General features: G+C 42.5%; 1 protein-coding gene across 1 annotated transcript in view; it reads left to right on the forward strand.

The window, feature by feature from the left end:
• The window catches only part of unc119b (unc-119 homolog b (C. elegans)), a 41527-nt gene extending 17566 nt beyond the window's left edge, over window positions 1-23961 (forward strand). Inside the window, exons 2-5 of the mRNA XM_063202144.1 lie at window positions 19503-19616; window positions 21406-21502; window positions 22839-23011; window positions 23849-23961. Coding sequence (XP_063058214.1) covers window positions 19503-19616; window positions 21406-21502; window positions 22839-23011; window positions 23849-23961 — 497 coding nt within the window. The remainder of the gene's footprint in view (window positions 1-19502; window positions 19617-21405; window positions 21503-22838; window positions 23012-23848) is intronic.
• Window positions 23962-27970: the final 4009 nt, after the last annotated feature.

Consider the following 27970-nt stretch of genomic DNA (forward strand, 5'->3'; position numbering starts at 1 on the left):
TTTGTAATGTGTCACAGCAAAGAGCCACATCGGCACACAAACATCACGCGGGCATATAAACATGCGCACACCCACCAACATGGGCATCACCCATCCCTCTCACACCACAGACCAGCATACACAACAACACATGGGCATGAACATCAGCCATCTCTTCCTTTCTCACACAGACACAGACATACAGACAGACAGACAGACAGACAGACAGACAGACACACACACACACACACACACACACACACACACACACACACACACACACACACACACACACACACACACACACACACACACACAAAGTGTCAGATTGATGTTACACTCCAACTTAATGGCCTGACTACAAGACAATCCTGAATATAAGATACCCCCCCTTTTTTTACTGCTTCAATTTTTTGGGAAAAAGGTTTTTTTCAAGATAAAAATGTTGTTTTAGGCCTACATAAGAAGACAAGGGTACACAGGTCAAAATTATGTTCATAAATTCTTTCATATTTTAATAAAACACGTTTCACAGCATAATTTCCATGAGCACTCTTTATAACAGAGCACGAAGTAACGCGGCACAAAGATTCTCCGCCTCTCTTAGCTCATTCGGGGGTTAGGCGCACAAGCACCGCTTTCTTGCGCACAGATGATTGTTGGATGTGTGACGACACCATCCAAAATTAACAAGGTGGTTCGTCAAATCGCCGTTCATTTTCCACATTAATGTTTCAGCGGGTGCTGACAGGGGGCCATGGGAAAAAACAAAGTTTTCTTTTTGAGACTAAACTGAGCGCGGACAAGCGACAAGTCGATTGAAATTGTTTCCCACCTGCAAGCCGTCTGCCCGCGCCGCTCTGACAATGGCTGATAGACCACGGCCGACAGAGCGAAAACCAGGATAGATGCGCTAGTTTGTCTATAGCCCGCGAAAATAAGACAATGTTAAACCAAAAACATAATTTCACGTTCGGGTCAATAGCCATGAACACTCCTAACAGAGCGCAGAGATGGCTACGCAGGACAGAGATTCTCGGCGTATCTCTGCTCCAGACGCCTTTCTCTTCATATAATTTGCACATTTATAACCACCATATCCGAGCGATAGAATCTACAAATGTGGACAGCACATTTCCCTGACCTTATTGAGGAGTGATGGCCAAATCTTTCAGGTTAAAACATTTTTGCCGCTATTTTGTCTAGTCAGCGAAAGACACGGTCATAAAGCGCTATTTTTAGAACATAGGCTTAGGCCTAAATCACGTCTTGTATTCGCAGTAACAAATGTCACACACCAACGTGATCATTCAGGACACATTTAGGCAAGGCCTACTACAGTACCAAGACTACAGGGCACTTATTTCCCATAGTACTAATCAACTTTGTGTGCACAATTCCAATGCATATTGCCTATGGGACATAAACCCAAACTTGGACATGAACGCAAGAGCCGCAAGACACCAGGCAAAGAGCCGCATGCGGCTCGAGAGCCGCGGGTTAGCCACCTATGACCTGCACGTTGGCCAGTTTTGATCGTTTTCAATGTGCTTTATAAAATAACCTGAATAGAGTGAAGTGCTCAATAACGCTGACTAACGTTCCTGCTGGATTGAGCAGAACTCTCTCTGATAATGATTAAAGCAAACATTGCATGGGGTAAGAAACAATTTTGCACAAAATGTTTCAAAATAAACCTTTTACCTCATTAATTCAAAACAGCGTACAATGCTGCAAGCCAGGACATGCCATGCCACCCATGTTTCATAACAGAAAACAAAAACCATCTGGGCACTGTTGATATCTGTGGAGCCACACGCACATGCACACACACACACACACACACACACACTGAGTTCTCTGCGATGGCAAAATTTGGTTACACAATACTGGACCAACTTGTCTGCATGGTCAAAAAAAGCTCTCCAATGTTTGCACGAAAACAAACGTGACATGGACGTACACTTCCCTGCTGTGTGTGTGTGTGTGTGTGTGTGTGTGTGTGTGTGTGTGTGTGTGTGTGTGTGTGTGTGTGTGTGTGTGTGTGTGTGTGTGTGTGTGTGTGTGTGTTTACAGACAGAAACAACGACAGCAAGAGGTGTGTGTGTGCACATGTGTGTGCATGCACACACGTTTGTTTCTGATTGTGTGTGTGTGAGAGGGACAGAGAGAGAGAGAGAGAGAGAGAGAGAGAGAGATAGAGTAATAGAGAGAGAGAGAGAGAGAGAGAGAGAGTACTAGAGAGAGATCTGATCTAGATACCAAAGAGCATGTATGCCATACAGTATGATGTGTACTGTAGGTAAATACAGTAAAAAGCTTACTGCACAGATCTAGACACTGCATTGGAGACATACTGTATAATGGTACACACACACACACACACACACACACACACACACACACACGCACGTACACGCACACGCACACGCACACACACACACGTTCACGCACACACACACACACACACACACACACACACACACACACACACACACACACACACACACACACACACACACACACACAGATGTGCTTCACTAAATTGTTTTGTTGATCATTTAGAATTGAAAGCGTAATTGCTTTTGCGGCACCTTCCTATCATTTCCATGATGAGCACAATCACAAATTCCCATCTGGTGTGAGTTTCTCAAAAGGGAAGTTGTTAGCCTGTTAGCAACTTCGCTAGTTGCCAATGGGAAAATGCAGGGAAGTAGCTAATGTAGTAAGCAACTTTGGTTTTGAGAAATTCACCCCTGATGTGACTTCCGACAGCACATTTATCACCATACAGTAAAGGCTCTGCCTGCCATCCACGAGGTTTGTTGCTTCCCGAGACTCCGGCATCGCAGTAAAATAATGCAGTGTTAATTCAACACTGAGGGAGTCAGATGGGTGTACTGTATAATGATGATATTACGTCTAAAAGTCAAATCAATTCTTAACGTCTCTTTTGTTTCAGACATGAAAACATTCCTTTTACGTGTCTGAAAGAAAATAAACCTTCAGAATTGACTTAGGGAGTCAATTTCACATCTTCTATTTGGTCCCAGAGTACTCTCCAAGTGTTGAATGAACACTTTTTTACTGATGAAAAGTGTATTTTTCCTGGAACAGCCTGGTTATTATTAAGTTATGTGCTCTTAGCGCACCGCACCACTCTGTGTGTGTGTGTGTGTGTGTGTGTGTGTGTGTGTGTGTGTGTGTGTGTGTGTGTGTGTGTGTGTGTGTGTGTGTGTGTGTGTGTGTGTGATAATAATGTTTTTTTTTACTGTAGCACACCACTTCACTGCTACCAACTGTAACTGTTTCATGCTATTCGTTCAACACTTCTCCCCAAGACACCAGCTCTTTTGTTATGTGTTGTACTGCGATGTTCTGTGCCGTGTATTGGGGTGAGATTGTGTGAAATAGGTTGTGTGTGCGTGTGTGTGTGCGTGTGTCTGTGTGTCTGCTGTCTGTATTGGGGTGAGACTGTGTGAAATAGGTTGTGTGTACGTGTGCGTGTGCGTGTGTGTCTGTCTGTGTCTGTGTGTCTGCTGTGTGTATTGGGGTGAGACTGTGTGAAATAGGTCTTGATGTTGGAGAAGGTGAGACAGCAGTGAGTGTCTGTGTGTATGCATGCGTGCATGCGCGTGCGTGCATGCGCGTGCCTGTGTGCGTGCGTGTGTGTGTGTGTGTGTGCGTGTGTGTAATAGGGCTTGATGGCGGAGGAGGCGAGACAGCAGAGCAGCAGGCCCGCTCCGCTCCCCACCGCGCTGTTAAAAGCCATGTTGCTAGGTGACCATGTCAGAGCCGGAGAGGGGCCATGTTGTTTAGGTGTGAAAAGGTTTTTTATTATGTTTTTTTTTCTTCGTTTGTGTGTGTACGTGTGTGTACGTGTGTGTGTGTGTGTGTGTGTGTGTGTGTGTGTGTGTGTGTGTGTGTGTGTGTGTGTGTGTGTGTGTGAGTGTGTGTGTCTATGTGTGTGTGTGTGTGTTTTTATTGTGGGATAGAGGGAAAGAAAGACATAAAAGAGGCATTGTGAATAAAATATTCATATTTATTCAAATCCCTGTGGAGATGTGCTATTAGTGCACACTTAACCTCGTCGGCAATGTTATCACAAAGCCAACAGGCTAACTTTGAGGACAACAGGTCAATTATTTATAGGTTAATGCTGGGCGCTATCACCGGCACGATAAGCATAGCGATCACCTCAAGCGATTGTGAATATGTCTTTGCTGAATAAGGAGATGGGCATGTACCACCAGACACCGCTTCTGAGATAACGCAATACAAAATGTGTGATTCAAAATAAATGGCTTCTAGCAAAAACGGTCATGTCGACCTCTGCCAAACAACATGTCTGTATCGTCTGTATATGCTTGCCTTGTCTCTATTCCTAGACATGGTTTTTAGTTTTTGTTCAGACGTTTTGTTAGATGCAGGCAGTCTAGCTCTCCATTTTCCTTTGAGGTTTACAGCAAAAGAAACCTTTGAGTTGTGTTGTGTTATGTTGTGTGTCAAAAAGTACCTTGAGGTTGACTTGACGACACACAGTCACATGACCTGTGGCGTGTTGGTTCTTAAAGAGCCTCCTTTTCTTCAAAGATGTGGCATCGCCTGAGGGTTTTTGTTTCTTGTCGCCCAGATCTTAATTCTTTGCACTGTTATCCATCTTTTTCAATGCAGACCGAGCAAGGCCTGTATGCAGAGTGAAAGGAGCATCTTTAGTCAGACTTTTACTGGATAAAATGCATTAACATATGTTGTATCAAATGATCAATCAGTTAATCAATTATTCAGTCCATTGCTGAAATCATTTATGTCATATGTTAAAGCCATTTTTTAATTTTGTCATATTAAATAATAAAATAAGAATGTTACATGTTTGTTCTCCAAATCCTTTTTGTTGTCATCATTTCATGGCTGGATTGCGTTTCGACATCTGAGAATCTGACGAAGACTGTTGAAGTCGAAACGTAATCCAGCCATGAAATAATAAATGGCAACAAAAAGGACTTCTCACTTCGAAAACTACAGTCAGCCTTTGTCCTGCACCTTTTCCTGGGATGTGCACAATCCTCTCCTTCAACTACATGTCTGTTCTCCCCCTCCCCCCAGGTAGTCTAAACTGTTTCAACAGACAGGCAGGCAAATTCCAACTTTGAAATAGAGATGAAATAGATATGTCAAGTGTAAGAAAAGTGGATATTCCGTATCAGAGTACTACTTAAGGGAAAGCCATTCTGCAATACATCCTTGGTAATCTATGATTGAAATTTCCTGACCATTATTGTGCAAAACTGTGTCATATTCCCCCCCTCTTCTCCATAAATTATTCAGACTATTTACCCACATGAGTCAGACCAAACCGAACAAAAACAACGTTGAACTGAATGTGCACTAAAATCATACGGCCCACAGCTGTTGGCTTCCATGGCATGTTTTTGGTAGAGCTGCACTTGCCTTCATATCACATCTTTTGGAGAGCACTGAAGAGATACTGTATTGTACCCAGAAGGAAATGACTTAGTATAGTGAGGCTGTGTGTCTCTCGGTGGCCTGATTAGTATGTCTCCAGTCGTCTGCCTTGCTTGGGGAGTGTTCAATGTTCTGTGTTGAAAACTTCACACAGCCAGCCTTACAGTACAAGACTGATTTCAAGATTGATGTATTTACTAAGGGCTCCATCAGGCGAAGGCAACATTTAACATTTGCTCTCAGCTAGCGCAGAGGTATCAATCCAGGGTTCTGTGTAAGGAAAAAGGCTTTTCTGTTTTGTTTTGTTTTTCTGTTTAACAGGTGACTTTACTGAGTAGCTGAAAACTCGGTATATGTTCCAATTATCTGATTCAGAGCTCTGGTTTCACTAACTCTGTGGAAGGTTTTCCACTGTCTGAGTATCAAAAGATTAACATACCCCTAGGATAGACATCTTTTGAAACATGTTGATGATTTCAGAGAACAATACGTAGCTGCATGCACAGTGAATTCCAGTTTCAAACAGAGTCTTTGCCAGTACAGTATTCTGTTTAAAGTTCCGGGATATTCATGTGTTTACATGTGTGAAAACAGCTCTCTGCAACTGTAATAGTTTGCATGACTCCTCTGCAAACTGAATACTGCAGCCATTCCACATACAAGCCAAATATTGCTGGCATGCAGCCACCCTCAATATTCTTATTTCCAGCGTTCAGGCCTACTTGTGATTCATTACATGGCACAACATATCTGACTCTACCCTCTACTGTGCCCCCCATGTTTTAGGATGCAGTCTTGGGACTCAAGCGGTTTTAATCCCATTGATGGCAAACGTGGTAGCATGCATGGCACCCATCTCATTCCCTCTTGCACTAGGTAGAAATGAACGGGAAAACCCCCTCAGCACCCTGTTACTGTAAATTAGAAATGACTTTATATGTTAAAAAATCCCCTTATGACAAGGTCAAGTTTTCACTTTACTTAGGCCTACACAGTGAAAATAAATTGTTTTGGTGCCAAAAAGGCATTCACTGAGGCAGAGTTGTTGGACAAGAAAAATAAAATGATGGTTTCTTACACTTTGACGCCATTCCATAAAATGTGAGCCTTTCCTATGGCCCCTTAGCCTAAGTGTATAAAGAACATCACTTAACCATTCCCTGCTTCACCTCTTCAGGACCAGCCCATAGACCTCTATTGGGTACTAATAAAGGTACCGTCTCTCCAACTGCACCTTAACAAGGCACTAACACGCTTCACTTACACTCACCCAAGAGACAATTCATTTCCTATGGCACTAGATTTAATTCCTATGGCACTAAGTGTTTGGTTAAGATTTGTTGGTTGGTTGGTTGGCATTACGAACTGGACACTGGAGTGCATCAGGCGGCTGCATTTAATGACCTCCACGGGAGGAGATGACTGGATGTGCTGTAACTCAATAGCGAATGCCAGAGGCCATCTGAGTGCTTACGTGTACATGTATGCAGGGAATCCAACAAGGGGGAGGCAAAGGGGACAGTTGTCCTGGGCCCAGGAACAGAGGGGGGCCCAGATCAGATTGATTAGCGGGGGCTTTCAGATGACTTTGTCCCTGGCCCAGTCAAAGCTGTCAGCGGCCCTGTATGTACTGTATAGCTTCAGTAGCGTTGGGATGCTGCTGCTCTAGTATGGCACTGGATGGATATGGATTATATTGTTTGTGCACTTACTTTTGTCACCTGTACTGGTGTAGCATGTTCCCTAAGGGTACCGTGCTGGATCGTGATTCAGATTTAATCTGTAGTGTATGTGTGTGTGTGTGTGCGTGTGTGTGTGTGTGTGTGTGTGTGTGTGTGTGTGTGTCGTGTGTGTGTGTGTGTGTGTGTGTGTGTGTGTGTGTGTGTGTGTGTGTGTGTGTGTGTGTGTGTGTGTGTGTGTGTGTGTGTGTGTGTGTGTGTGTGTGAAGAATACAGGTGCGTGGAGGAGATCAAAAACATCCACAGCAGGTGCTATTACTGCCCTACAATATCAGAACGCAGTATCTTGAAAATGGTCGAAAATGGGTTCAGACCGGAAATTGGCTTTAAAATACCTTCTTTTTCTTGTGTTAAAATTTTTTGGTCCAACTTGGTCCCGTTTCGGAAAAAAACGATAAAAACTGATTATACTGCGCTTTTTGGTTTTAGGAGGTTACGTCGTACTAGCCAAGAACGCAGTATAATGCGCATTATACTGCACTTCTCCATTGACACCGTGGTTTTGGTGTAGACAGTAATACCACAACAGAACGCAGTATAAAGATTTTTCAGCTAAAAAGTAATGAGAATGTTGGGTTTTTTGCTTTTTTCTTGTGTGCATAAATTTCCACCATATAAAAATGTTATATGGAAGTGTCATCACTACTTTACCTCCAACACAGTTGCGTGGCCAGAAAGGAAACTATAAAACCTTTTTTTCTCAGTTTGCCATTTTGAATTATACTGCGTTCTGAAATTGTAGGGCGGTATAGTGGCTGGCCTGTCTAACCCACTAGTCTTGCGTGTTTTTGTCTGTGTCTTGCACTTGTAAATGAAACAAAATTACTTTTACAGACCAACAGGCAGTCGCTTTCAACTTTTCTTTCATTTATTATCTATTTCCCACATGATTGTCAAATCCTTTTATATAATTGCTTATTTTATATATTCGAGTGGGGCACTGACTAACAGACCCAGACTATGGTTGCGAAAGGGGATGCACAAAAATAGTGTGGCACAACCATGTAAGGGAGGGCCTTGGCTGGAATATATCGATATAGGGGGGTTGGGCGGGGGGCTTGTCATGTTAAAGTTTAGGGACCCCTGCTTTAGATATGTGGGCTTGGCAAGTGTGTCTCGATCCTGTGTGTCAGCTGCCCTCGGTACTGTAGTAGGGTACTGCACCCACAGGATACACAAAAAGGATAACAAACGAAAAGGACAACAAAATACCCAAGCAATGAATGCTCATTTCCTCACGGTCACCCTCTTTCACTCTAACCATCTTTATGACTTTTCACTCCTCTCTCTCTCTCGCTCTCTCTCTCTCTCTCTCTCTCTCTCTTTCTCCCTCTCTCTCGCTCTCTCTCTCTCTCTCTCTCTCTCTCTTTCTCCCTCTCTCTCTCTTCTCCATCTTTCTTTCATTCTTTTCCTCCTTTGCTGCCCCCCCCCTCCTCCTCACTCTTGTTTGCATCTGATCCGAAAATCATAGCTGTGGATCAAAGGCAGTCCGGTATTGGCATGCGTCCACTTGAGAGGCATGTGCCAGTCTGATGTTTTGTAGCAAACAACAAATGCCCACTCCTTCCTGCTGGTGGTGCGTTAAGATTACAGCCGCTCTCATTCTCCTGGGCTGTTATCAAAAGCCAAACCACCTGTTGTGAAACCAGTGGAAAGAAGAGACTGAAAGACTGTGGATCAGTGGAAATGTATTCTTTGGCATTTTCCTTTCATCCTGACATTTTGTTTTTGTGTTCAAGGACTGCACATTTTCCGCTGATTGCCAAAGAATACTGATCTCTTGGACATTGAACACAAACACAAGGCGATGAACATAGAACAACAGTCTAGTCACCGTCTCTGCTGTTCTCATAAATGCATAGCTTTCTCTGATACTACATTTTGTCTACTCTCTCCTCAACAGCTACAGCACAGACCTTTTTCATGCTATGTGCATGTTAGGGAAACAAAGCCTACATTTGACAGAAACAAAGGCCTGTGTCAGGCTGTATACAGTATCCTGTTATGGCATTGGGATGCATCTTCTTCACATACATGCTGTTGTGGATCATCATTTTCATCTCTGCATTGAGGGGGGCACTGTAGTGCGACCCGGGTTCGAGTCCGGCCTGGGTCCTCCTTTGTCAGCCCTGCCCCATCTCTCTCCCCCACTCTGTTCATGTCATACTCCCGTCTGTCCTTTAAGCAATAAAGACAGAATCCCCCTAAAAAAACATCTATACATTGTGTCTACCCTACACGTCACAATAATCGTATCCCTAATAGAGGGCTATACGCTGGGCAGATGGGCATATAAACATGTGGCCACTCCATCCCATCCTTCCACACTCTACTCCAATACAATTCTGAGGTGCGTTTCTCGAAACCGTAGTTGCTAGCCAGTTAGCAACTTGGGTAGGTGCCAATGGAAATTGCGTTGCAAACAGTAAAGTATAGCTATGGAAGTTAGCAAGTATGGTTTCGAGGAATGCACCCGTCTTTTACTGTAAGCATTCATTTTGGTTACTCCCACCCCCATCCCTTCTCATCCCATAACATCCCACTGGGCAGACAAACCTGGCAACCACACACACACCAGACGCCAGACAACAGATACCAGACTTCCAGCCTCTGCTCTGTCATTAACATTAATGTTGGTTACTCCCATCCTCATCCCATAATATGCCCATTCCCACTGAGCAGACAAACCTGGCAACCGCACACGCCAGACACCAGATACCAGACGCCCAGCCCCTGCTCTGTCTGCGTCTCGGATTGGTAAATGGACGTGTTGGACTCAGGCCATGTGCATCCCTCCCCTCGCGTGGCTTAATCAGCACGAGTGTGAAGTCATGTTCTGTACTCTGACATTTTGCTACAGCTAGTGTTTTTTTTTACTGAAGGAGGAAAGTGAAGGATGGAGGCATGGAGCCTGAGCGAGGCTGTGTGTGTGTTTGCGTGTGCGTGGTGTGTGCGTGCGTGCGTGCCTGTGTGCGCGTGCGCGCGCGTGTGTGTGCGCGTGTGTGCGCATGTGTGTGTGCGTGTGTATGTGTGCGTGCGTGTGTGTGTGCATGCATACGTATGTACGAGTGATGTGAGTGGACAGAGCATGTGTACAGTGTAAGCAGTCACCAGCATGAGGAGAAGGCAGGCACAACAAGGTGTTGGGTATCGAGAGGGAGAGTGGGAGAGGTGGAGAAAGGGAGAGGAGAGAAGGAGAGAGGGACATACTGTTTTTGATGTGAACACTTCCCTTTATAAATGAGATTACCTGCATCAGTTAGATGCATAGAATCTCCCATTGTGATTTGCTTTGACCTAAATATAGGTAATAAATAACATTTTCTACTACGTAATAGGCTACTATTCACATTTTAGTGTGGTTATGGTTAGGGTATGTATGGTTCCACATTCGTAAGTCACAATCATATCAGGCACAGTTTGCAGTATTGTGCAGTGTAATCATGTTCAACTTCAAATCAGCCAGTTTCATACATCTTTCAATCAATCAGCTATGCTACTACAGTAGCCTATATCAAGCCTTGCTTTCAGTTTTCAAATGATTGCTCATCGTTGCTAGGGTTACACTGAGAGCCATCTGGGTAGTCTTTCTGTTTTGAAAAAAAGAAAGAAAGAGAGAGAGAGAGAGAGAGAGAGAGAGAGAGAGAGAGAGAGAGAGAGAGAGAGAGAAAGAAAGAAAGAAAATCTTGTGAAAGGAAATGAAATGGACCTTGTTGTCTTCTAGCACATCCAGGGGCGGTTCTAACGGTAGGGACACATACACGCGAATTTGCGAACTTTGCCATTCATTCCTATGAGAGAGGCGAAGGCAAGCGATGGCGAGGCGAAGGCAAGCGATGGCAAGCGACAGCAAGCGAACAGGAGCGAAGCGAAGCGAAATTATTAAAGAAAGTTTAATGTTATGCAAATGAGGAGCGAATTCGCCTGCCGCGGCCCAATCAAATCAACAACATAACTGCTCCATTCCATTTGATTCGCCGCGACGACCTGATGACGGTTGGATTTCGCCTCTCTTCGCTTCGCTTGCTTCGCCTCCTATGTGTCCCTACCGTAAGGGGTGGCAGGGGGTGGCATTTGCCCCCTCAGAAATATGATTTGCCACCCCAATTAAGAGCCCTGATTGTGACCAATAGCCTTAATGCTTGACATCATTTCAGATATAGAACTTTAGGTTGCAGGGTTTCACTTTAAGGGATTCACTGTATCACATATTATATAGTGTTTATAATTTTCCCTTAGTGAAGGAGCATGCCCCCTGAAATACACTTCGCCACCCCTTTGCCACCCCAAGAATAAATGTCTGGAACCGCCCCTGGGCACATCCACCTGTTCTTGATGGCACAATGAAGTCTTCATGCTCCTTTTCATTCACATAGGAGTTACACCATACGTGCTAGCAGAGAAACACCTGGCTCATCTTTCTTTTTTCCCGTGTGGAAACACACAAACACACTACGTTGGAGTTTCCTAATGATGTTCCGTGGTGTGTGGGAGTTCTACCCCAATGACGTTCGGTGCGTTGCCTATGTTTTTCTGCACCGGAAAATAATTCCCAAGCTGAAATGTTCAAGTTATTGATTTGCAGTCAACGTGAATATACAGTACATGGAAAGCAGTTGTGGGGAAAATATCTTTGGAAAAGACATCTTTCGATAGCGATGGCAGATTGCAGCTACTACGCAAAACCAAGCTCAGTGCTGATAGATTTGGACAATGGTGGGGTCACCATGGAAAATGCTTCCACCCACATATTTAAGTCTCGGGACTCTGGAGAGACCCTCAATTTCACCAGGGGGTGGCATATCCCTTTAACTCTCAACCCATTTATGTTGTTCCTTCTCTGTCTCCTCAGTCTCAGTGCATTCCAAGGTGACATGCTCCCTCGCACTCACTTCAGTCGTAAGAGGCAGCAAAGAAACACCTAGCGAGTCGTCCTCTTAAGTTGTTCCTTCTCTGTGTCCTCAGTCAGAGTGCATTCACTGTTTACATGAGGTTTAACGAGCACCGTGGAAGGCTGCACTGCTAAAATGTTTCTTGTGCTCTTATTTTAAAAAGCTCATTGGGTTTGCTGTGCCATAGGACCATGAATGGACAACTTGCCAGTGGGGACCCAGGTGTGTCCAACACAACCTTGCCCCTTGACCTTTTGGCACCTGGCCACCTCGTACCTGATTTACATATGGGTCAGTGTAGGGCTGTGCAGTATATCGTATTTATATCGTGAAAACAATATTTCAGTGTATCGATACCAGATTTTAGCAGTTGCCTCTGCTGCCAAAAGAGACAGCAACAAAGCCTTCCCCTCCATGTGAGCCACTGCCATCGCAGCTGACTTGCAGCCAACCTACACTCACTCAGAGCACCCTGTATGTGTTTCCCTAAGACTACGCTACTGAATGGAGGAAAGAAGTGAATTGTTTGGTACAAACAGGGATCTGAGGGTGCACACGCTCAAACATTCTTGATGGTGCAACTGCAATCGGTAGACAAATGAAGTAAGTAGCCGAGACTAAACAGAATGAATACCCATCCAACCAAGAATGTAATAGGCCTATATTGATATGTGTGTCTCACGCAACGGCTTTCTTTTAAAAAAATATCGTTTGCAAATATCGTGATATCAATATTGAATGAAAATATCGTAATATTGATATTTCCCAATATCGAGCAGCCCTTGGTCAGTGATGGTTCAGCAGTAGCACACGTCAGGGAGGTGCAACGACAACCAGTGCCACTACTGTATGGATTTGTTTGTTTGTTTTTAGTGGACTATCTAAGAAGCATATTCATTGCAGCTTATCAACCACCAATTACTAATTAATTCATGGGCATTAGATGCCTTTGTGTCTGAGTCCAAAAAACGTCTTTGACCCATATAGTATAGCACAACAATATTCCCTTGAAACTCTAAAATACGTACTGTATAGGCCTCAAGGAGCAGTGCCTCGGCCAGTTACCTCTAGACAGGCTGGCTGACTGACCGGGAGGGGAGAGTAGCAAATTGCCTTTTTAGTCAGGAAGTTTCTGCAGTGCCTTAAAGGGGAAGTCCAGTTTTTTGAACATTAAGGCCATTTTCTGAGTGGTCTGCAATGTTTTAGAGTCCCCCTCACCGTTTATTTCATGTTTGCTGCAGTCTCTGTTATTTGGCTGATTTGGATTTGATCTCAACCAGCTTTAGAATGGCCGTCTATGAGCACCTGCAACTCTGTTCTTAAAATCAACTTTAACATTTGTTTTCGAAAGTCTACAGCTCACAAAGTGGTTAGGGGTGTTCACTAGCAGTCCCTAACAAGTTTCAAGGCGGAATATGGCTTCTGTCATTTTTTATTTGCCATTTTGTGGAAGAAAGTGAAAGTGAAAGTGAAACTTAATTTACAAATTGCTACATAAAACACACATAAAACATGACAGATGCCATATTTCGCTACAAAAATTGCTAAGGAACACCAGTGAATACTGTTGAACACTTGCTGAGTTGCATATTCTTCAAAATAAATGTTAAAGGTGATTTTAAGAACAGAGTTGCAGGTGCCCATAGACGGCCATTCTAAAGCTAGTTGAGATCAAATCTAAATCAGCCAAATAACAGAGACTGCAGCAATCATAAAATAAACGGTGAGGGGGACTCTAAAACATTGCAGACCACTCAGAAAATGGCCTTAATGTTCAAAAAACTGGACTTCTCCTTTAAGTGCAGAAATTAATGGGATTACTGCTAGCGGATATGTAGAATGAGGATGTTTTCCTTCAATTTGAAGAGAAACACTAGATGTTGCTGTTCCACTAACTCAGTGGTTCTCAACCTTTTTGAACAAAGGTCCCCTTCACCCCATATTATGCCTGTCAACGCCCCCCTTTGTATTAAATAATAAAATAGACAAATGCTGCCATTTACAACTGAGCACCCCCTCACCTCTCCTTCTCAACACCCCACACGGTCCCCCCAAATTCCCCATTGAGAATCACTATTCTAGCTGGTGTTGAGGTAGAAGCACAGGGCTGAATACAGGGGGCACAATGCACAAACAAATCTCCTGATCACCGGCCACACACCACCGCAAGCCACCCCTGTGACAGCCCTGCTTGCTGAGACGCCCTAAGCCGCTCAGGCCCTAATCCCAGGCCCAGGGCTGGCTAGTGGCTGTAGGGTAGTGCGATGGAGCAAGAGGCCTTCAGGGGGGGTTTGTTGCCTGGCTGCACTGCCTGGGCCACATGCAGGGATGGATTACGTATTACATGGCCCTATGGGCCGAGGGCTGGACTGGCCATCTGGCATACCGGGCATTTCCCGGTGGGCCCTGCACCCTCGTGGGCCCCTATTTTCTTGCCTGATTATCATCAACGTTCAAATCTCTTCGAGACTTGGTCTGACCAAGAGCATAACAATTATCATTTCCAAAACGGCATGGTTGACCGGTCTCCCTTGGTTTGCTTATGGTTGTTTGTTTCCCGACAAAGTGAAAGGAGTTCCCATATTTTCGGGAACTCAGAAAGTACTTGCATTGCTTTTGACCTGACTAGTCGCAACGCCGAAGTTGTTTCGTCACTAGGAGGGCGAGGCCTGGCTACCTATTTTCAGAAATGTAAATTTAAAAAAAAAATGTTTTACATTTCTGAAAATAGGGGCCCACAAGGGTGCGGGGCCCACCAGTGAGTCAGTTCTGCATCGCTAATTATGAGGGGCCCCTTTAAGCCAAGAGTGCCCAGGCCCTATTTCTCAGCCAGTCCAACCCTGACGGGACCCAAGAGCCAAGGGGGCCCCAAAGCCCAAGCCTCCATATTTCCATTCTCATATTGCGTTAATATTGCACCCTTAACAACTGTATTTTCACATTTCCTTACGGTACAAACTACAAACCCCCAACAACGTAGGCTCTCTAACCTCTGGCCTAAAACTCCCATTGAGGGGGGCCTTTCTTGCTGTCTAGCCCAGGGCCCCTTGGAGTCATAATCCATCCCTGGCCACATGCCTCACCGGTGGTGTCACCGTAAGCCTTCGCCGTTAGCCTCCCTCATATGCCAGCCAACCCGGCCCTGTGGGCACAGCCAGAACTACACAGTAATTCAACACTTAGAGAGTACTTGGGGACCAATCACACTCTAGAAGATGTTAAATGGACTCTCTAAGTGTTGAATTAACAGTGTGTTATTTACTGAGCAGAGCCAGAGCTGTAGCCAGAGCCAGACATGTGGCCCTAGGGCTTCTCTCTCTTCCTCTTCGGTGTCTATTTGTGGACAGTTGGCAGTACGCTGTTCTGGATCGAGCTTTCAACACCGCACAGCACAGACACCTTGACTGTACCTACCTGCCAGATCTAGGCTCAGCGTCCACCTTCTATGTTCCTGTCTGGCAGATTGAGTGTCCACATTTGTGTTCCCGTCTCGCTGCTCTGTGTTCCACATACATTTCCTCATTCAGTGACATTATAGTAGCCTATATGACAGATTTAATATTTTATTAATTTATTGGGAAGAATCTGGGACAAATGATGAAGAAAATGCATTTTTTTCCAGGTGACTTCACCTGTGATACACAATATGAATAAACATTTCAACATTTTATAACGTTAAATTCATAAAATCAAGTCTTAAATCTTGTAGGCCTAATTGACATTGTCTTAGTGTTTCTGCATTTTTTTGACAATATCCATGCTATGCTATAGTCGTCATCCTTCCGTTTAGTCATGATGTCAATAGTAAAATAGCTTTACAGTAATGTTAGGGGGGGCGCGACCATTATGTAGATTAGGTTATGGATGGATGGAGGGGTTGCTTTCATGGTATTTAGACATCGAGATGAATGATTACATTACAGGTTGGCCTGGCCCGGCCCAGACCAGTGCTCTTCTCATCACATCAGCATCTCATCAGAAAATGCATACGGTACACAGTACAGAATGCCATCTGTCTCTGTTTTGCTCACTATGCAGTATCACCTTTGTGCTTTGTGTGTGTGTGTGTGTGTGTGTGTGTGTGTGTGTGTGTGTGTGTGTGTGTGTGTGTGTGTGTGTGTGTGTGTGTGTGTGTGTGTGAGTGAGTGAGTGAGTGAGTGAGTGAGTGAGTGAGTGAGAGACAGAGACAGAGAGGAGCAGTGAGTGTACATTATTAAACATTATTCAAGACAGAAAATTCTAAAAATGTGTGTAACTGAAAGAAAGAACATAAACACATACTAGAAAAGAGGACTCCTCTATGCATAAACAACATTCTTTGCAGACTTCTTATGCGGCAGTCAGGGGTGCCACCAGAAATTTTGGGCCCCATGAAAGATTGGAAGTATGGGCCCAAGGGCCCCTGTCAGTGCTGCCAGTGCTTGGGCCCATAGAATCTGTAACACCTTTCCCCCTCTAGCCCTCTGGTTGTGTTACGGTCAAAAATGACCGTTTTGAAACTTCATTCTTAAATAACTTCTCTATTTTTCATCATACACAAATGACACTTCGTGATATACTCCAGTTAACCTATTCAAATGGTCAAAATGAAATATAATTAAATTCCTAAAGAATTGTGGAAGATACACCAACTTGTTACATTCATGGTGTTTCGGTCAAAAATGACCGGACCATTAATTTACATCTCCCAAATTTATATACAGTTATATTACATTCACTTTACTCACATATTCTTTTTTGTTAGGCTTTTCAGAATACAACCATATGTGCCACATTAGTATAGATGTTTACAGTTAGTTGAAATACTTGAAAAAAGTAAAAGTGTTCCAAACGGCCTGAAAGCCTCTGAGAGGCCCTAGACTCCAGACGGTTAATAAAACGAATTGGTGCAAAATAAGAAAAAAGCCTACAAAGCACTAAAACAAAGCAGAATAACATTTAAATCACATTGGAAATGTTTCAAAAGGATGTCTAAAAGGTATTAATCACAAAATATGCAAATCAGATTTTTAATCAATGTATTATTACCTTTTTGTGTAGGCGGTCAATTTTGACCTTTAACACCATGAACGTAACCATGTTTCTAACCAGTGGTGGACAGTAACGAAGTAAATGTAATTCGTTACTGTACTTAAGTAACATTTTCATACTTTCATACTTTACTCAAGTATTTTTATTTGGTAAGACTTTATACTTTTACTTCACTACATTTCAAAGCGAAATTTAGTACTTTCACTTCGTTACATTTACAGAAACACTCGTTCCTTACTCGTTCCTTTTTTTTAGGCGATACACGGCAGGTGAATTAATTCATTTTTAATGCCCTGATCAAATGAAATCTGAGATTGTGTGAAGAAAGTGAAACTGAATCCGATTGGCAGACTCAGAGATTCGCCATTGTGATTGGTTGTAATGTGTCACGTGACAACAAGCTCTACTGTACAGATTTAGTTTTAGAAGGAAAGCGAGCAGAGCAAGACCACTGATGTGCCCACTGTTGCGTCTTGCGAGACGAATTGAAATAAGAAGAAACGCCAACGGTACTTTCTAGTAACACGCGGAAAGCACAGCAAAACAATAAAGCAGGCGACAATAACGTTAGAGTGTATTAATCTGCACGCCGTATTCGTTGTGTGAGCGGGGAGAGGTTTAGCTCGCAGGCTGCACTCGCCTGACAAGACGAAATTTGTCAGATAGGCTTCGCGTTTGAACTGAATAATCAGCGAATTGATACTTAATGTAGGCCCTACTGCTTATTTGACTTACTGTGTTATATCTGTGTTATGGCTTACAATAGAGTCACATAATTGCCGCTTTTGTAGCGTGTTGGTTTCTTGGAGTCAAGTAGGATGCCTAAATGCTTATTCCAAACCATCCAGGCGCACAACTCCGTGAGCATTCTTTCCCCTCAATACATTGCAGTATTTTCTGAAGTAGTTGGGGATATCAATTAGTTAGGCCTACTTGTCTAATAGACTCCCCTGTCACCAAAAATGATTTGCTTCAACTTTATGGAAAAGAGGCTTGTGTAAAGGGTTTGTATCTTTACATGAGGATTGGCATGCCCATGTTGCAAAGTGAGGCTACATGCAACATGTATCCTTGCAACATGTAGGCCTATCCTTTCCCTTAAGTCAGGGCTACAGTGGATATGTGGCAATACCACTAAAGTGAGATTGTAAAAAACAACAGTAACAAAGTAAAAAAAAAAAGTGGACTTTGGCTAAATATTGGCCCAGTGATGTGCACAGGCACAAAAGGCTTTTTCATGATCAGACAGATAAGTGTTCCAATTAAGTTTTCAAGTATCAAGTAGGCTATTGCAAATCATTGGCATCTAGCAAATAGAGACCATTACAAGTAGGCCTATATGAAGATGTTCCTATCTTTAAAGGTAGCTTAGAATCACAAGAAGTCTGTTTGTCCATACATAGGCCTAAGCCAACCTTAACATAACCAAACACGACATAATAATAAGAAGAAGAACAAGAAGAAGAAGAAGAGGTCTACCAAAACCATAATTATAACAAAAATTAAACATAAAGTACTTTATTGGCTACTCTAACTCCTTGCTGTCACAAATAAGTAGGCATATACTGGACTGTAGGCCTACGGCTGGTTGGTATAGTAGTTGTTCTAATAGGCATATAACCAATTTCAGCCTAATCATTCTTAATATTAATGGCCCTTTCATGTGTTCTTTTGGGCATGTTAGAGTCAGTATTAAATGTTTAGAGAGGTGAAAATGAACTTCTGATGCTATAACATCCATGGACTTACTCCACAGTGTTTCTGAGGCCTGTTATGGCCTAGTTCTAACATGTTGGTATAGCCTATGCAATTATTATTTATATGTAATTAGTTATGACCAAACTAGGCCTACAACACTTACATATTAAAATTGCACCAAAGGCTTCATTTTTAAGTTTTTACTTTTTACTTTTAGTACTTAAGTATTTTTGACGGCAGATACTTTTGTACTTCTACTCAAGTAAAAAAGTGAGGTGAATACTTTTACTTTTACTTGAGTAGTTTTCAATGCAAGGTAACTGTACTTTTACTCAAGTACATAACTGGTGTACTTCGTCCACCACTGTTTCTAACACAACCAGAGGGCTAGTGGCATCCATGGCGGCAGTCCATGCATTGTGTGACATGCACTGCTTCTGATGTACAGTAATTTACTAATGCCTCTTTTCCTCTGCCACTTTTCCGGTAGATCCACAGCGCGACTCGGCCGCTACTTTTTGCTTTATGATTGAGCTGTGTCGTGCCTATTCGAAAAGCAAAAAGTGGCGGCCAAGTTGCGCTGTGTCGATCTTTATGCATACCAGAAAAACGGCAGCGGAAAAGAGGCATTAAGTGCTTGTGATATAGTTGTGCCCCTTGTCATAAAATGTTTTGCTGATGTCTATCTGTTCTGTAGACTACTTGTGTAATCCTGAGGACAACGTGTTTGACATCGACTTCACGAGATTCAAGATTCGAGACATGGAGACAGGCACAGTCCTCTTTGAGATTACCAAACCGCCCACGTCCAGTGAGTCTACAGCGTCATCCAGTGAGCATTTCATTCATTCCATTTCATTACAAGTAGCTAACGCTTTTGTCCAAAGCAACTTAGTCATTTTAAAGTTGCACTGTAATATTTGTAGTAGTTCATTTCTAGAATTCATGCTGCCCATCCACAAATGTTACCTTTTTCATGAATATCACCACCATCAGATTCATTGTATTCATTGTGACTGGGAAAATTGCACTTTTTATACATGAAAAGGGGGATCTTTTTAGCTGCAAAACTTGCTGTACTTTGGTCATACTAGTAAATATTAGTTCATTATTTTGTACATATTATTGAAAAGATCAAATTTTGCAGTAGACAGCACAGTGTCAATGAACAACATAGTTGCAATACCTACACTGGCCACCATCCTACACAGTGCACATTTAAGTGCAAAGCAATTGTTACAGTCCCTGGAGCAGTGTGGCTAAGTGCCTTGCTCGAGGGCACCTCATCCATGGAGTGAGATAGGGTGGGACTGGAAGGGTGGGATTCAAACCCGCAACCCTCTGGTCTAAAGTCCAGCTCCTTAACCACCAGGCCACGGCTGCCCCACCGAAATACAGGGCCTCCAAAAAATGTAGACACATTTGAAATTCATGTTATTTTTCAACGAATATCGAAGATATAGGTTTCATTTTATTTTTCCTCCCACTTGTTCTCAAACTGACTTTCATCCTGCTCCAGGCACTGGTAAGAATTCTCTCATTGTTTTGTGCATTCATTTCAATAGCTGCATTCACATTCGGTGGCTGTTTCAAATCTCATAGAGCATAGACTTCTTGAAATAGCATATACTTCTAGACTTCTAGAATATTTCTGTACAGAGCCACAGAGCTGTGTAAGCCGTACGATGCTTTGTTCTCCAGTAAGAGAAACTGTAATTTTAGTATTAGTAGTGTTAGTAGTAGTATTAGTATTAGTAGTATTTTTGTGACTACATGTACAGGGGGTGGACAAAATAACTGAGACAGTTAGTGTGGGAAATTTCATGACTCAAGTTGACCAGCCTTTTGGCCAATCTTCATTAATTGCACATTGCAGCAGTAAAGTGAAGTGTAAAGGTTAAATTAGCATGGTTAGAGCACAGTTTCTCAAAATGTTGCAATGCACACATCATGGGTGACATATCAGAGTTCAAAAAGGAGAAATTCTTGGTGCGCGTGTAACTGTTCTTAAAGTCTTTGTGATGTATCAAGAGCCACGGTATCCAAGGTAATGTCTGCATACCACCAAGAAGGATGAACCATCCAACAGGATTAACTGTGGATGCAAGAGCCATGAAACACACTAAAATGACAGGTGTCTCAATTATTTTGTCCAACCCCTGTAACTGGTGAATGTTTTTTTTCGATTCATTTGTGCTTGGTTGGACCTGTGCCTTTTGCATTGGGCACACAAAGTCTCAAGTTGACCCAAAAGAGTTCATGAGCTTAACTGCCAAGCTAGGCCATGTATAGTAAGCTCAATCAAGCAGGACTTTTCTTTGTGCCATATACACACCACACACCACACAATGGTTTCAACAATACTTTCATATTTGACAACGTCACTTTCCCCTGCCCATACTGCACACCGGTGGTGTATGCAGAAAACAATCGTTCTGTACTGGACGTTAGGAGGAGCATTCAAGAGTGGATTGTATCAAACCACTCCAACAAAATGTACTTGAATCACAAGCCGCATTGCGTCTCTTCCATCTGTGCAAATGCATAATCAAATAACTATAGCCTGTTTTATTCTTTTTTATCTTTTTTTTTGCACTCAGACAAAGGAGACAAGCATGATGTTGACCCAAATGCAGGGCGATTTGTACGCTACCAGTTCACCCCAGCTTTCCTGAGACTACGCCAGGTCGGAGCCACGTAAGTAGGCCTACCATACAAGTCACACATCATGGGAATTACAGTAATAATTATGATGACCTGAAGAATGATGATGTTCAAGCAAATTTCCAAAGTGTAATTGTTAACTGTTGCCATTTCAGCTGTTGCTTACTTCTCAGTGGCGTGCATGGCAGCAGCTTCTGTGTGCAGCATTTCAAAAATAAATGGCCTTCTTTGGATTCAGGTTGGAATAGCAACCTGAATTAGGGGCAAGCAGTGGAGCAGGACAGTATAGCACAGCACAGCAGTTTGCGTTGTCCCAGTTTTAGGCATTGATGCACATGTCAGAATATGACATGCACTGCACGTACCTACAGTACAGTACTGAACATGACGTGGAACTAACGACATAAATATAGATTTCTGTCTAATTGGTGCGAAAAGCTAACCAGAGCGTAGCCAGGAAGCCCTGTCTCATTATGAATGTCAGTGCTTTCTGTAAGTGTACAGCTAATTACTGACAATGGCCACGCCACATGCATGCCACAGTGCAAGCATCCTTTATGAGAGGGGGGTAAATTACACAGAACACACACAGCAACACACAGTCTACCACTGTCTCTAGATACACTGAAGGAAATGATTTAATTTATGGCTAGTGAATCACATGGGACACAATGTAATGTACGTAATGCATGTGTGTCATTTCCAAATTCACTGTAATTGGCAGTGCGTTGCTCTGGGTACTGTAGGCAGTGAAAAGACACGATGAAATGCAACAAGACAGGCTAATGGAAACACGTACGTTATTTCATGGCTTTCAGCCAAATTAAATGTTTTGCTTTTTTCTTTGTATTTGCATTGCTCCTCTCTCTTTTCTGTCTGCCCAATGCTTTCTTTCGGTACAATCGGTAGCATAGCATGTACTGTGGAGAAGGAGTGGGTCACTGCAAACAAACACACATCCCATGGATCTGGCACTGACAAATGCAGGACCGGATTAAGATGGCCCTGGCCCCCCCGGAGGACACATTTTGTGCCAAATTTACATAGACAGTGTCATAATTACAAGATAGGAAGGATAACATGTCTTCCAAGTGCCAACTGTACTCGGCACCACAATTGAGTACAATCTTGTCACAGTTCTGCAATTTTTCACTTTTGGCCAATCAGGGGCCCCTGGCAGGTGGGGGCATTGAGGCTGCAGCCATATCTAGCCTGTGCATTAATACGGCCCTGGGAAAGTGGGCCAGGTCACCAGGCTTGATTGCTTTTGCTATGTACTGGACACACTGTATGTTTTTTTTTGTTTTTTTTAATGTATCCACTCTGTTGTCTGCCCCATGCCTCCTTCCTTGCGACCCCTTACCCGCAGTGTGGAGTTCACGGTGGGCGAGCTACCCATCAACAACTTCCGCATGATCGAGCGGCACTACTTCCGAGAGCAGCTACTCAAGAGCTTTGACTTTGAGTTCGGCTTCTGCATCCCCAGCAGCAAGAACACCTGCGAGCACATCTATGAGTTCCCCGCACTGTCCGACGACGTCAGTGAGTCTGCATTGGTGTTTTTTTAAAACTCCGTAGGCTACACAGTTAAAAAATGCTGTGTTAATTCAACGCTTTGTAGTCTGGGACCAAATACTATCAAGAAGATGTTATATCAACTCTATAGGTGTTAAATAAACACTGCATTTTTCAGTGTTAAAGGATAACTCCAGCTAATTTCAACATGCAGTTGTAATGCTCACACTACCCCGGACCTGTCAGTACCTGAGATTTTTTTTCCCAGCCTTTTCCGAGATCCTGGTCATTGTAATGGGGGCAGTTGTTTGTTTACATTTAAAAAAAGTTTTTTTATTATTTATTCCATAAACATCCAAAAGGTTATGCAACATCAGCAGACAACTAGCAAACAGCGATACAATTTGGGAAAATATTTGGAGTAGGCCTATGTTAAGAAAGGGTTTAATGTAGGCAAAATCTGCCCCCATAAGAATAGCTTAGATCTCGGAAAGGGCTGAGCCAAAAAAAATGCAGCGCCACCGGGTACTGACAAGTCAAGGGTAGCGCAAGCAACACAACAGCATATTGAAATTGGCTGAACTGCTCCTTTAACTGTTGGGCAGGCTGTAATGTAAAAACATGTATGTTTTCCCATATTGTCCAGTATTGATCATCAATAATCAGTGTGAGTGTGTCAACAATAACATCAGCTTTGTGGAATTACGCCAAATTGTGTCCAATGGTTGCCAAGGTCGATTATTATTACTACATACTAAGAGTGGTTCATATATAACACAGAAGATACATCGTGTCGGATCAAGGTTTTAACACAAACATTTCATTGCTAATTGCTAATTGCTAATTCCTTCTTCTTTCTTTCAGTGCGCGAGATGATCCACCACCCTTACGAGACGCAATCAGACAGCTTCTATTTTGTGGACAACAAGCTGGTGATGCACAACAAGGCAGACTACTCCTACAGTGGGGGGGCATAGACCCCAGGCCTTATGAGATGGGGTGGGGGTGAGGGTTGAATGGTGTGTTGGGGGTTAGGCCATAGACGTATACGTATAAATATAAAGGTAACACTTCATGTTGGGATTCACGTATTCACTAATACATGCCCAACTGTCTGTATAAATGACTTACAAGACTTGTTGAGCCAAATCGATCATTTGTTAGGGGGTTTACATAGTCAACACGAGTAACGCGAGCTCCACAGTTATGCAAATGTCTCCTCCAATGCATATAACAGACATAACATATCAGAAATGGAGAGAACGGTCTTTGTTACATTAGTGACCAAAGCGTGGCGATACGTAGCCTTGTGGGCGCGTATGGGTTAAGACGCGTTAACTACTTCATGTAAGCCCCTTTAGGTATGTATTCACAAATTTCTTGTTCATTGCCAGTACGGCCTTTATTAGTAGGCCCTTGATTTTGCTTAACACGTCTTATAAGTCACTATTGCAGACAGTAATTAGGCTAGTATTAGCGGCTAACATGTGTCCCCTACCCGCTAAGTGGTACCAAATGTATATACGTCCATGGGGGTAGACGGCAGTGAGGGCTAAATAGCTAGTCAGGGCTGACCTCAACACCTCGCATACACCATGCGTCCGCACATTCGGACCACGTGTCCACACATTCATTTTCTCCACCATTTAAACTTTTACTGACGTGCTGTTCGAACAACTACAATATTGTTGTGTATTTTATTTTACTTGATTTGATTTTGTCTCCAGTTCTGTGGTGATAAATATGGGGGCCGAGTAACAGACAATGACATCTCTGATTTACACACATTCGTAATGTATCAAGTCTGACTAGTGCATCCGCAGGTGTCAGTCACAGAATCACCAGCACATGTTGAACATTGGCATTGACATTTGAAGTAGTGTTAAGGACGGACTATCGTTGTTTTGTTTTAAAGGGTTGGTGTGTGTGTGGAGGGGGGGACAGAGAGGACACTGTGTACAGTAGCAATGGAGTTGGAGTTGATTGGTGGAGGTATCTCATTGGAGGTCTTATACCGACTTCCAAAATGGAGGAGTTTTTATGGGATTTTGACGAAAAATCTCTCCCTATATTACTTGACCAGAAAGTGACTGCGCCACTGTGTGTGTGTGTGTGTGTGTGTGTGTGTGTGTGTGTGTGTGTGTGTGTGTGTGTGTGTGTGTGTGTGTGTGTGTGTGTGTGTGTGTGTGTGTGTGTGTGTGTATATGGTGGAGCGACAATTTGTGTGTACTGTATGTTCACACAAAAAAGATCAATGCCTGTTATTGAGGAATGTGTATGTTAGTGTTACTAGATGCTCTGCAATGGTTGATCTGAGAGAGGGATATTTGATACATGAGCACAGACATTTTAGTTCTTTTCACCTCCATAATGACAATCTTTATCATTTTCTTCACTGTCTTAGATATACAGATATACTTGTGTTGCACTAGACTTGTTTTGATAATGTTGTTCTTTTTTGTCATTTTGACATGACTTTTTTTGACGCTTGTTTGTTTGTTTTGACGTTCAGCCTGATCCAGACCAACCAAGAGCATAAGCACAATATTTCAAAGGGAGGCAAAAAAAACTATACATAGTGTATTGTGAAGACCACCACTCATGGCGTAGCTCTACCTTAGGCTTTTAAGGATTCATCGTCGTACGTACATATAGAAAAAATGCACTGTGGCTAAACTTTGTTATCTGTGGTTTAACGCTTGACAGGAGAATGGAAGCCGTAAAAAAGGAACCTTAAATGCATCTATAACTATAAGTCTTAAATCCGACTGGACATCGGATTAGAGCGCTCATCATCTTTTGTATTTCTAACAGCATATGATCAAATGTGACAACCAAACTTTACACATTATCCCGAAAGATGGGTACTTCTACCATATATTTAATAGTGACATTTCCTGTTGCAATTTCTCTCTTTCTTTCTCTCTCTCTCTCTCTCTCTCTCTCTCTCTCTCTCTCTCTCTCTCTCTCTCTCTCTCTCTCTCTCCTGTCTGTCTATAGCTCTCTTTCTTATTGACATTCCAGTGAGAGGTCCTTTGTGTCAATGTACATAGCAGGAGCTGGTTCCATTGTTTTGTTGTAGCTATGAACCACTTAAATGTAGTGCATTGTACATTAGGATAACACGTTGGCGTACTAGCATGGATGTTCTCAAAGACTCAACTCAAAACCATGGGAATTAAAATGGACAAACTTGAATACTGTTTCTCTAGTCAAATGTCTAACAGCTGTATTTATTATTATTGTGGTTCACTGTACAGTGACTTTGGAAACGTTTTCAGAGGCACTGAAAATATGTAAAGTTTTGGACAGTTCCAATGCCAGTCTCAACTTAAAAAAGAAAATAAATGTGATTTTTTGAGTTTAAAAAACAGTGTTGGATATTATTACAGAATAATAATATTCTCGTGCGTTCTCGCCTCATGTACTTTTTCCAGTGTCATTTGTGTTTTTCACCGTTGTATAATATTAGTCGCCATACTAAGATACACCTTGACCTCCATTTAAGGTTATGACATAGAAATCAGAGCCCGTGGAATTTATCATTTTATTGCTGGACCTGTTTAGAGTTACTCATTACCTTGTAGTTGTGTACTGTATATTGTGTGATAAGGGTTTAGTTTGAAAAGAGCATTTGGGCAATCCAGATGGCATACTTATGCAAGTCTTACTCAAGGGGCATTTAGTGTGTGTGTGTGCGTGTGCGTGTGTCTGTGTGTGTGTGTGTGTGTGTGTGTGTGTGTGTGTGTGTGTGTGTGTGTGTGTGTGTGTGTGTGTGTGTGTGTGTGTGTGTGTGTGTGTGTGAATGTGTGTGCGCGCGTGTGCACGCGCACGTCTGTGTGTGTCTGTGTCTATGTGAAAAAGAACTTTCTCAGACAAAAGTTGTTTTTTTATTTACATACAAATTTATTTTTGTCTCCACTTGTAAAAAATTACTTACACAAAAGGAAAGACCACATCATACCGCTGGGTAAAACATTTGATCACTACCAGTCACGTAGAAAGTATGGCTATTTCATCTGGTAACATGAAATATATCAGAAAACTCTTAAAGCCAGTTGTGCGTTGCAAAGTTAGGTACTTGAACAGCCTTTCAGCAATTTTCACAGTTTACACATACACAAGTACTGATATGCTTCCAGACCACATTGTGACTATATGAACACAATCACAGTATGGTTTAGTATGGCAATATGACTCCTCATTGGCTACGTTTACATGACATTTTTAATTCTGAATAAATAATTCAGAATTAAATAGTTCTGTCGAGTTCTGTTAATCTTTCATTTAATTCCGAATTAAGAGGTGTTTACATGACGTTTTCAAAGCGGAATTAAGCTTTATTCAGAATTAACTAATTAATTAAGACAATTTTCTATTATGGCAACATATTAGACAATAAAGCTTTTTGAATCTTTTGAATCTTGAATGTTTTAATTAAACTGAGTTACTTCAGAATTAAATGTCTCATGTAAACGTAGCAATTGTTGCAATGCAAAAGTGGTTTCCAGGGGCCTACAATGTCCAAACACAAATAAACAACATGAAACTGATTTTACCATGAAATGGAAACCATTAAAGGGACAGTTTGGTCAATTTCAACATGCAGTTGTATTGCTCACGCTACCCTTGACTTGTCAGTACCTGGTGATGCCACATTTTTCGGCTCAGCCCTTTCCGAGATATGAGCAATTCTAATGGGGGCAGCGTTTGTTTACATTTTTAAAAAATGAAACATAGGCCAACTCTTAATATTTTCCCAAAAGGTACTGCTGTTTGCTAGTTGTCTGCTGATGTTTTATAACCTTTTGGATGTTTTTGGGAATAAATAAAAATGTTTTTTTGAAATGTAAACAAAGCGCTGCCCCAATTACAATAACCAGGATCTCGGAAACGGTTGAAGAAGAAGAAAAACAAATCTCAGGTACTGACAAGTCCAGGGTAGTGTGAGCATTACAACTGCATGTTGAAATTGACCAAACTGTC

This window comes from Engraulis encrasicolus, chromosome 7 (genome assembly GCF_034702125.1).
Source record: "Engraulis encrasicolus isolate BLACKSEA-1 chromosome 7, IST_EnEncr_1.0, whole genome shotgun sequence".
Classification (NCBI taxonomy): Eukaryota; Metazoa; Chordata; class Actinopteri; order Clupeiformes; family Engraulidae; genus Engraulis; species Engraulis encrasicolus.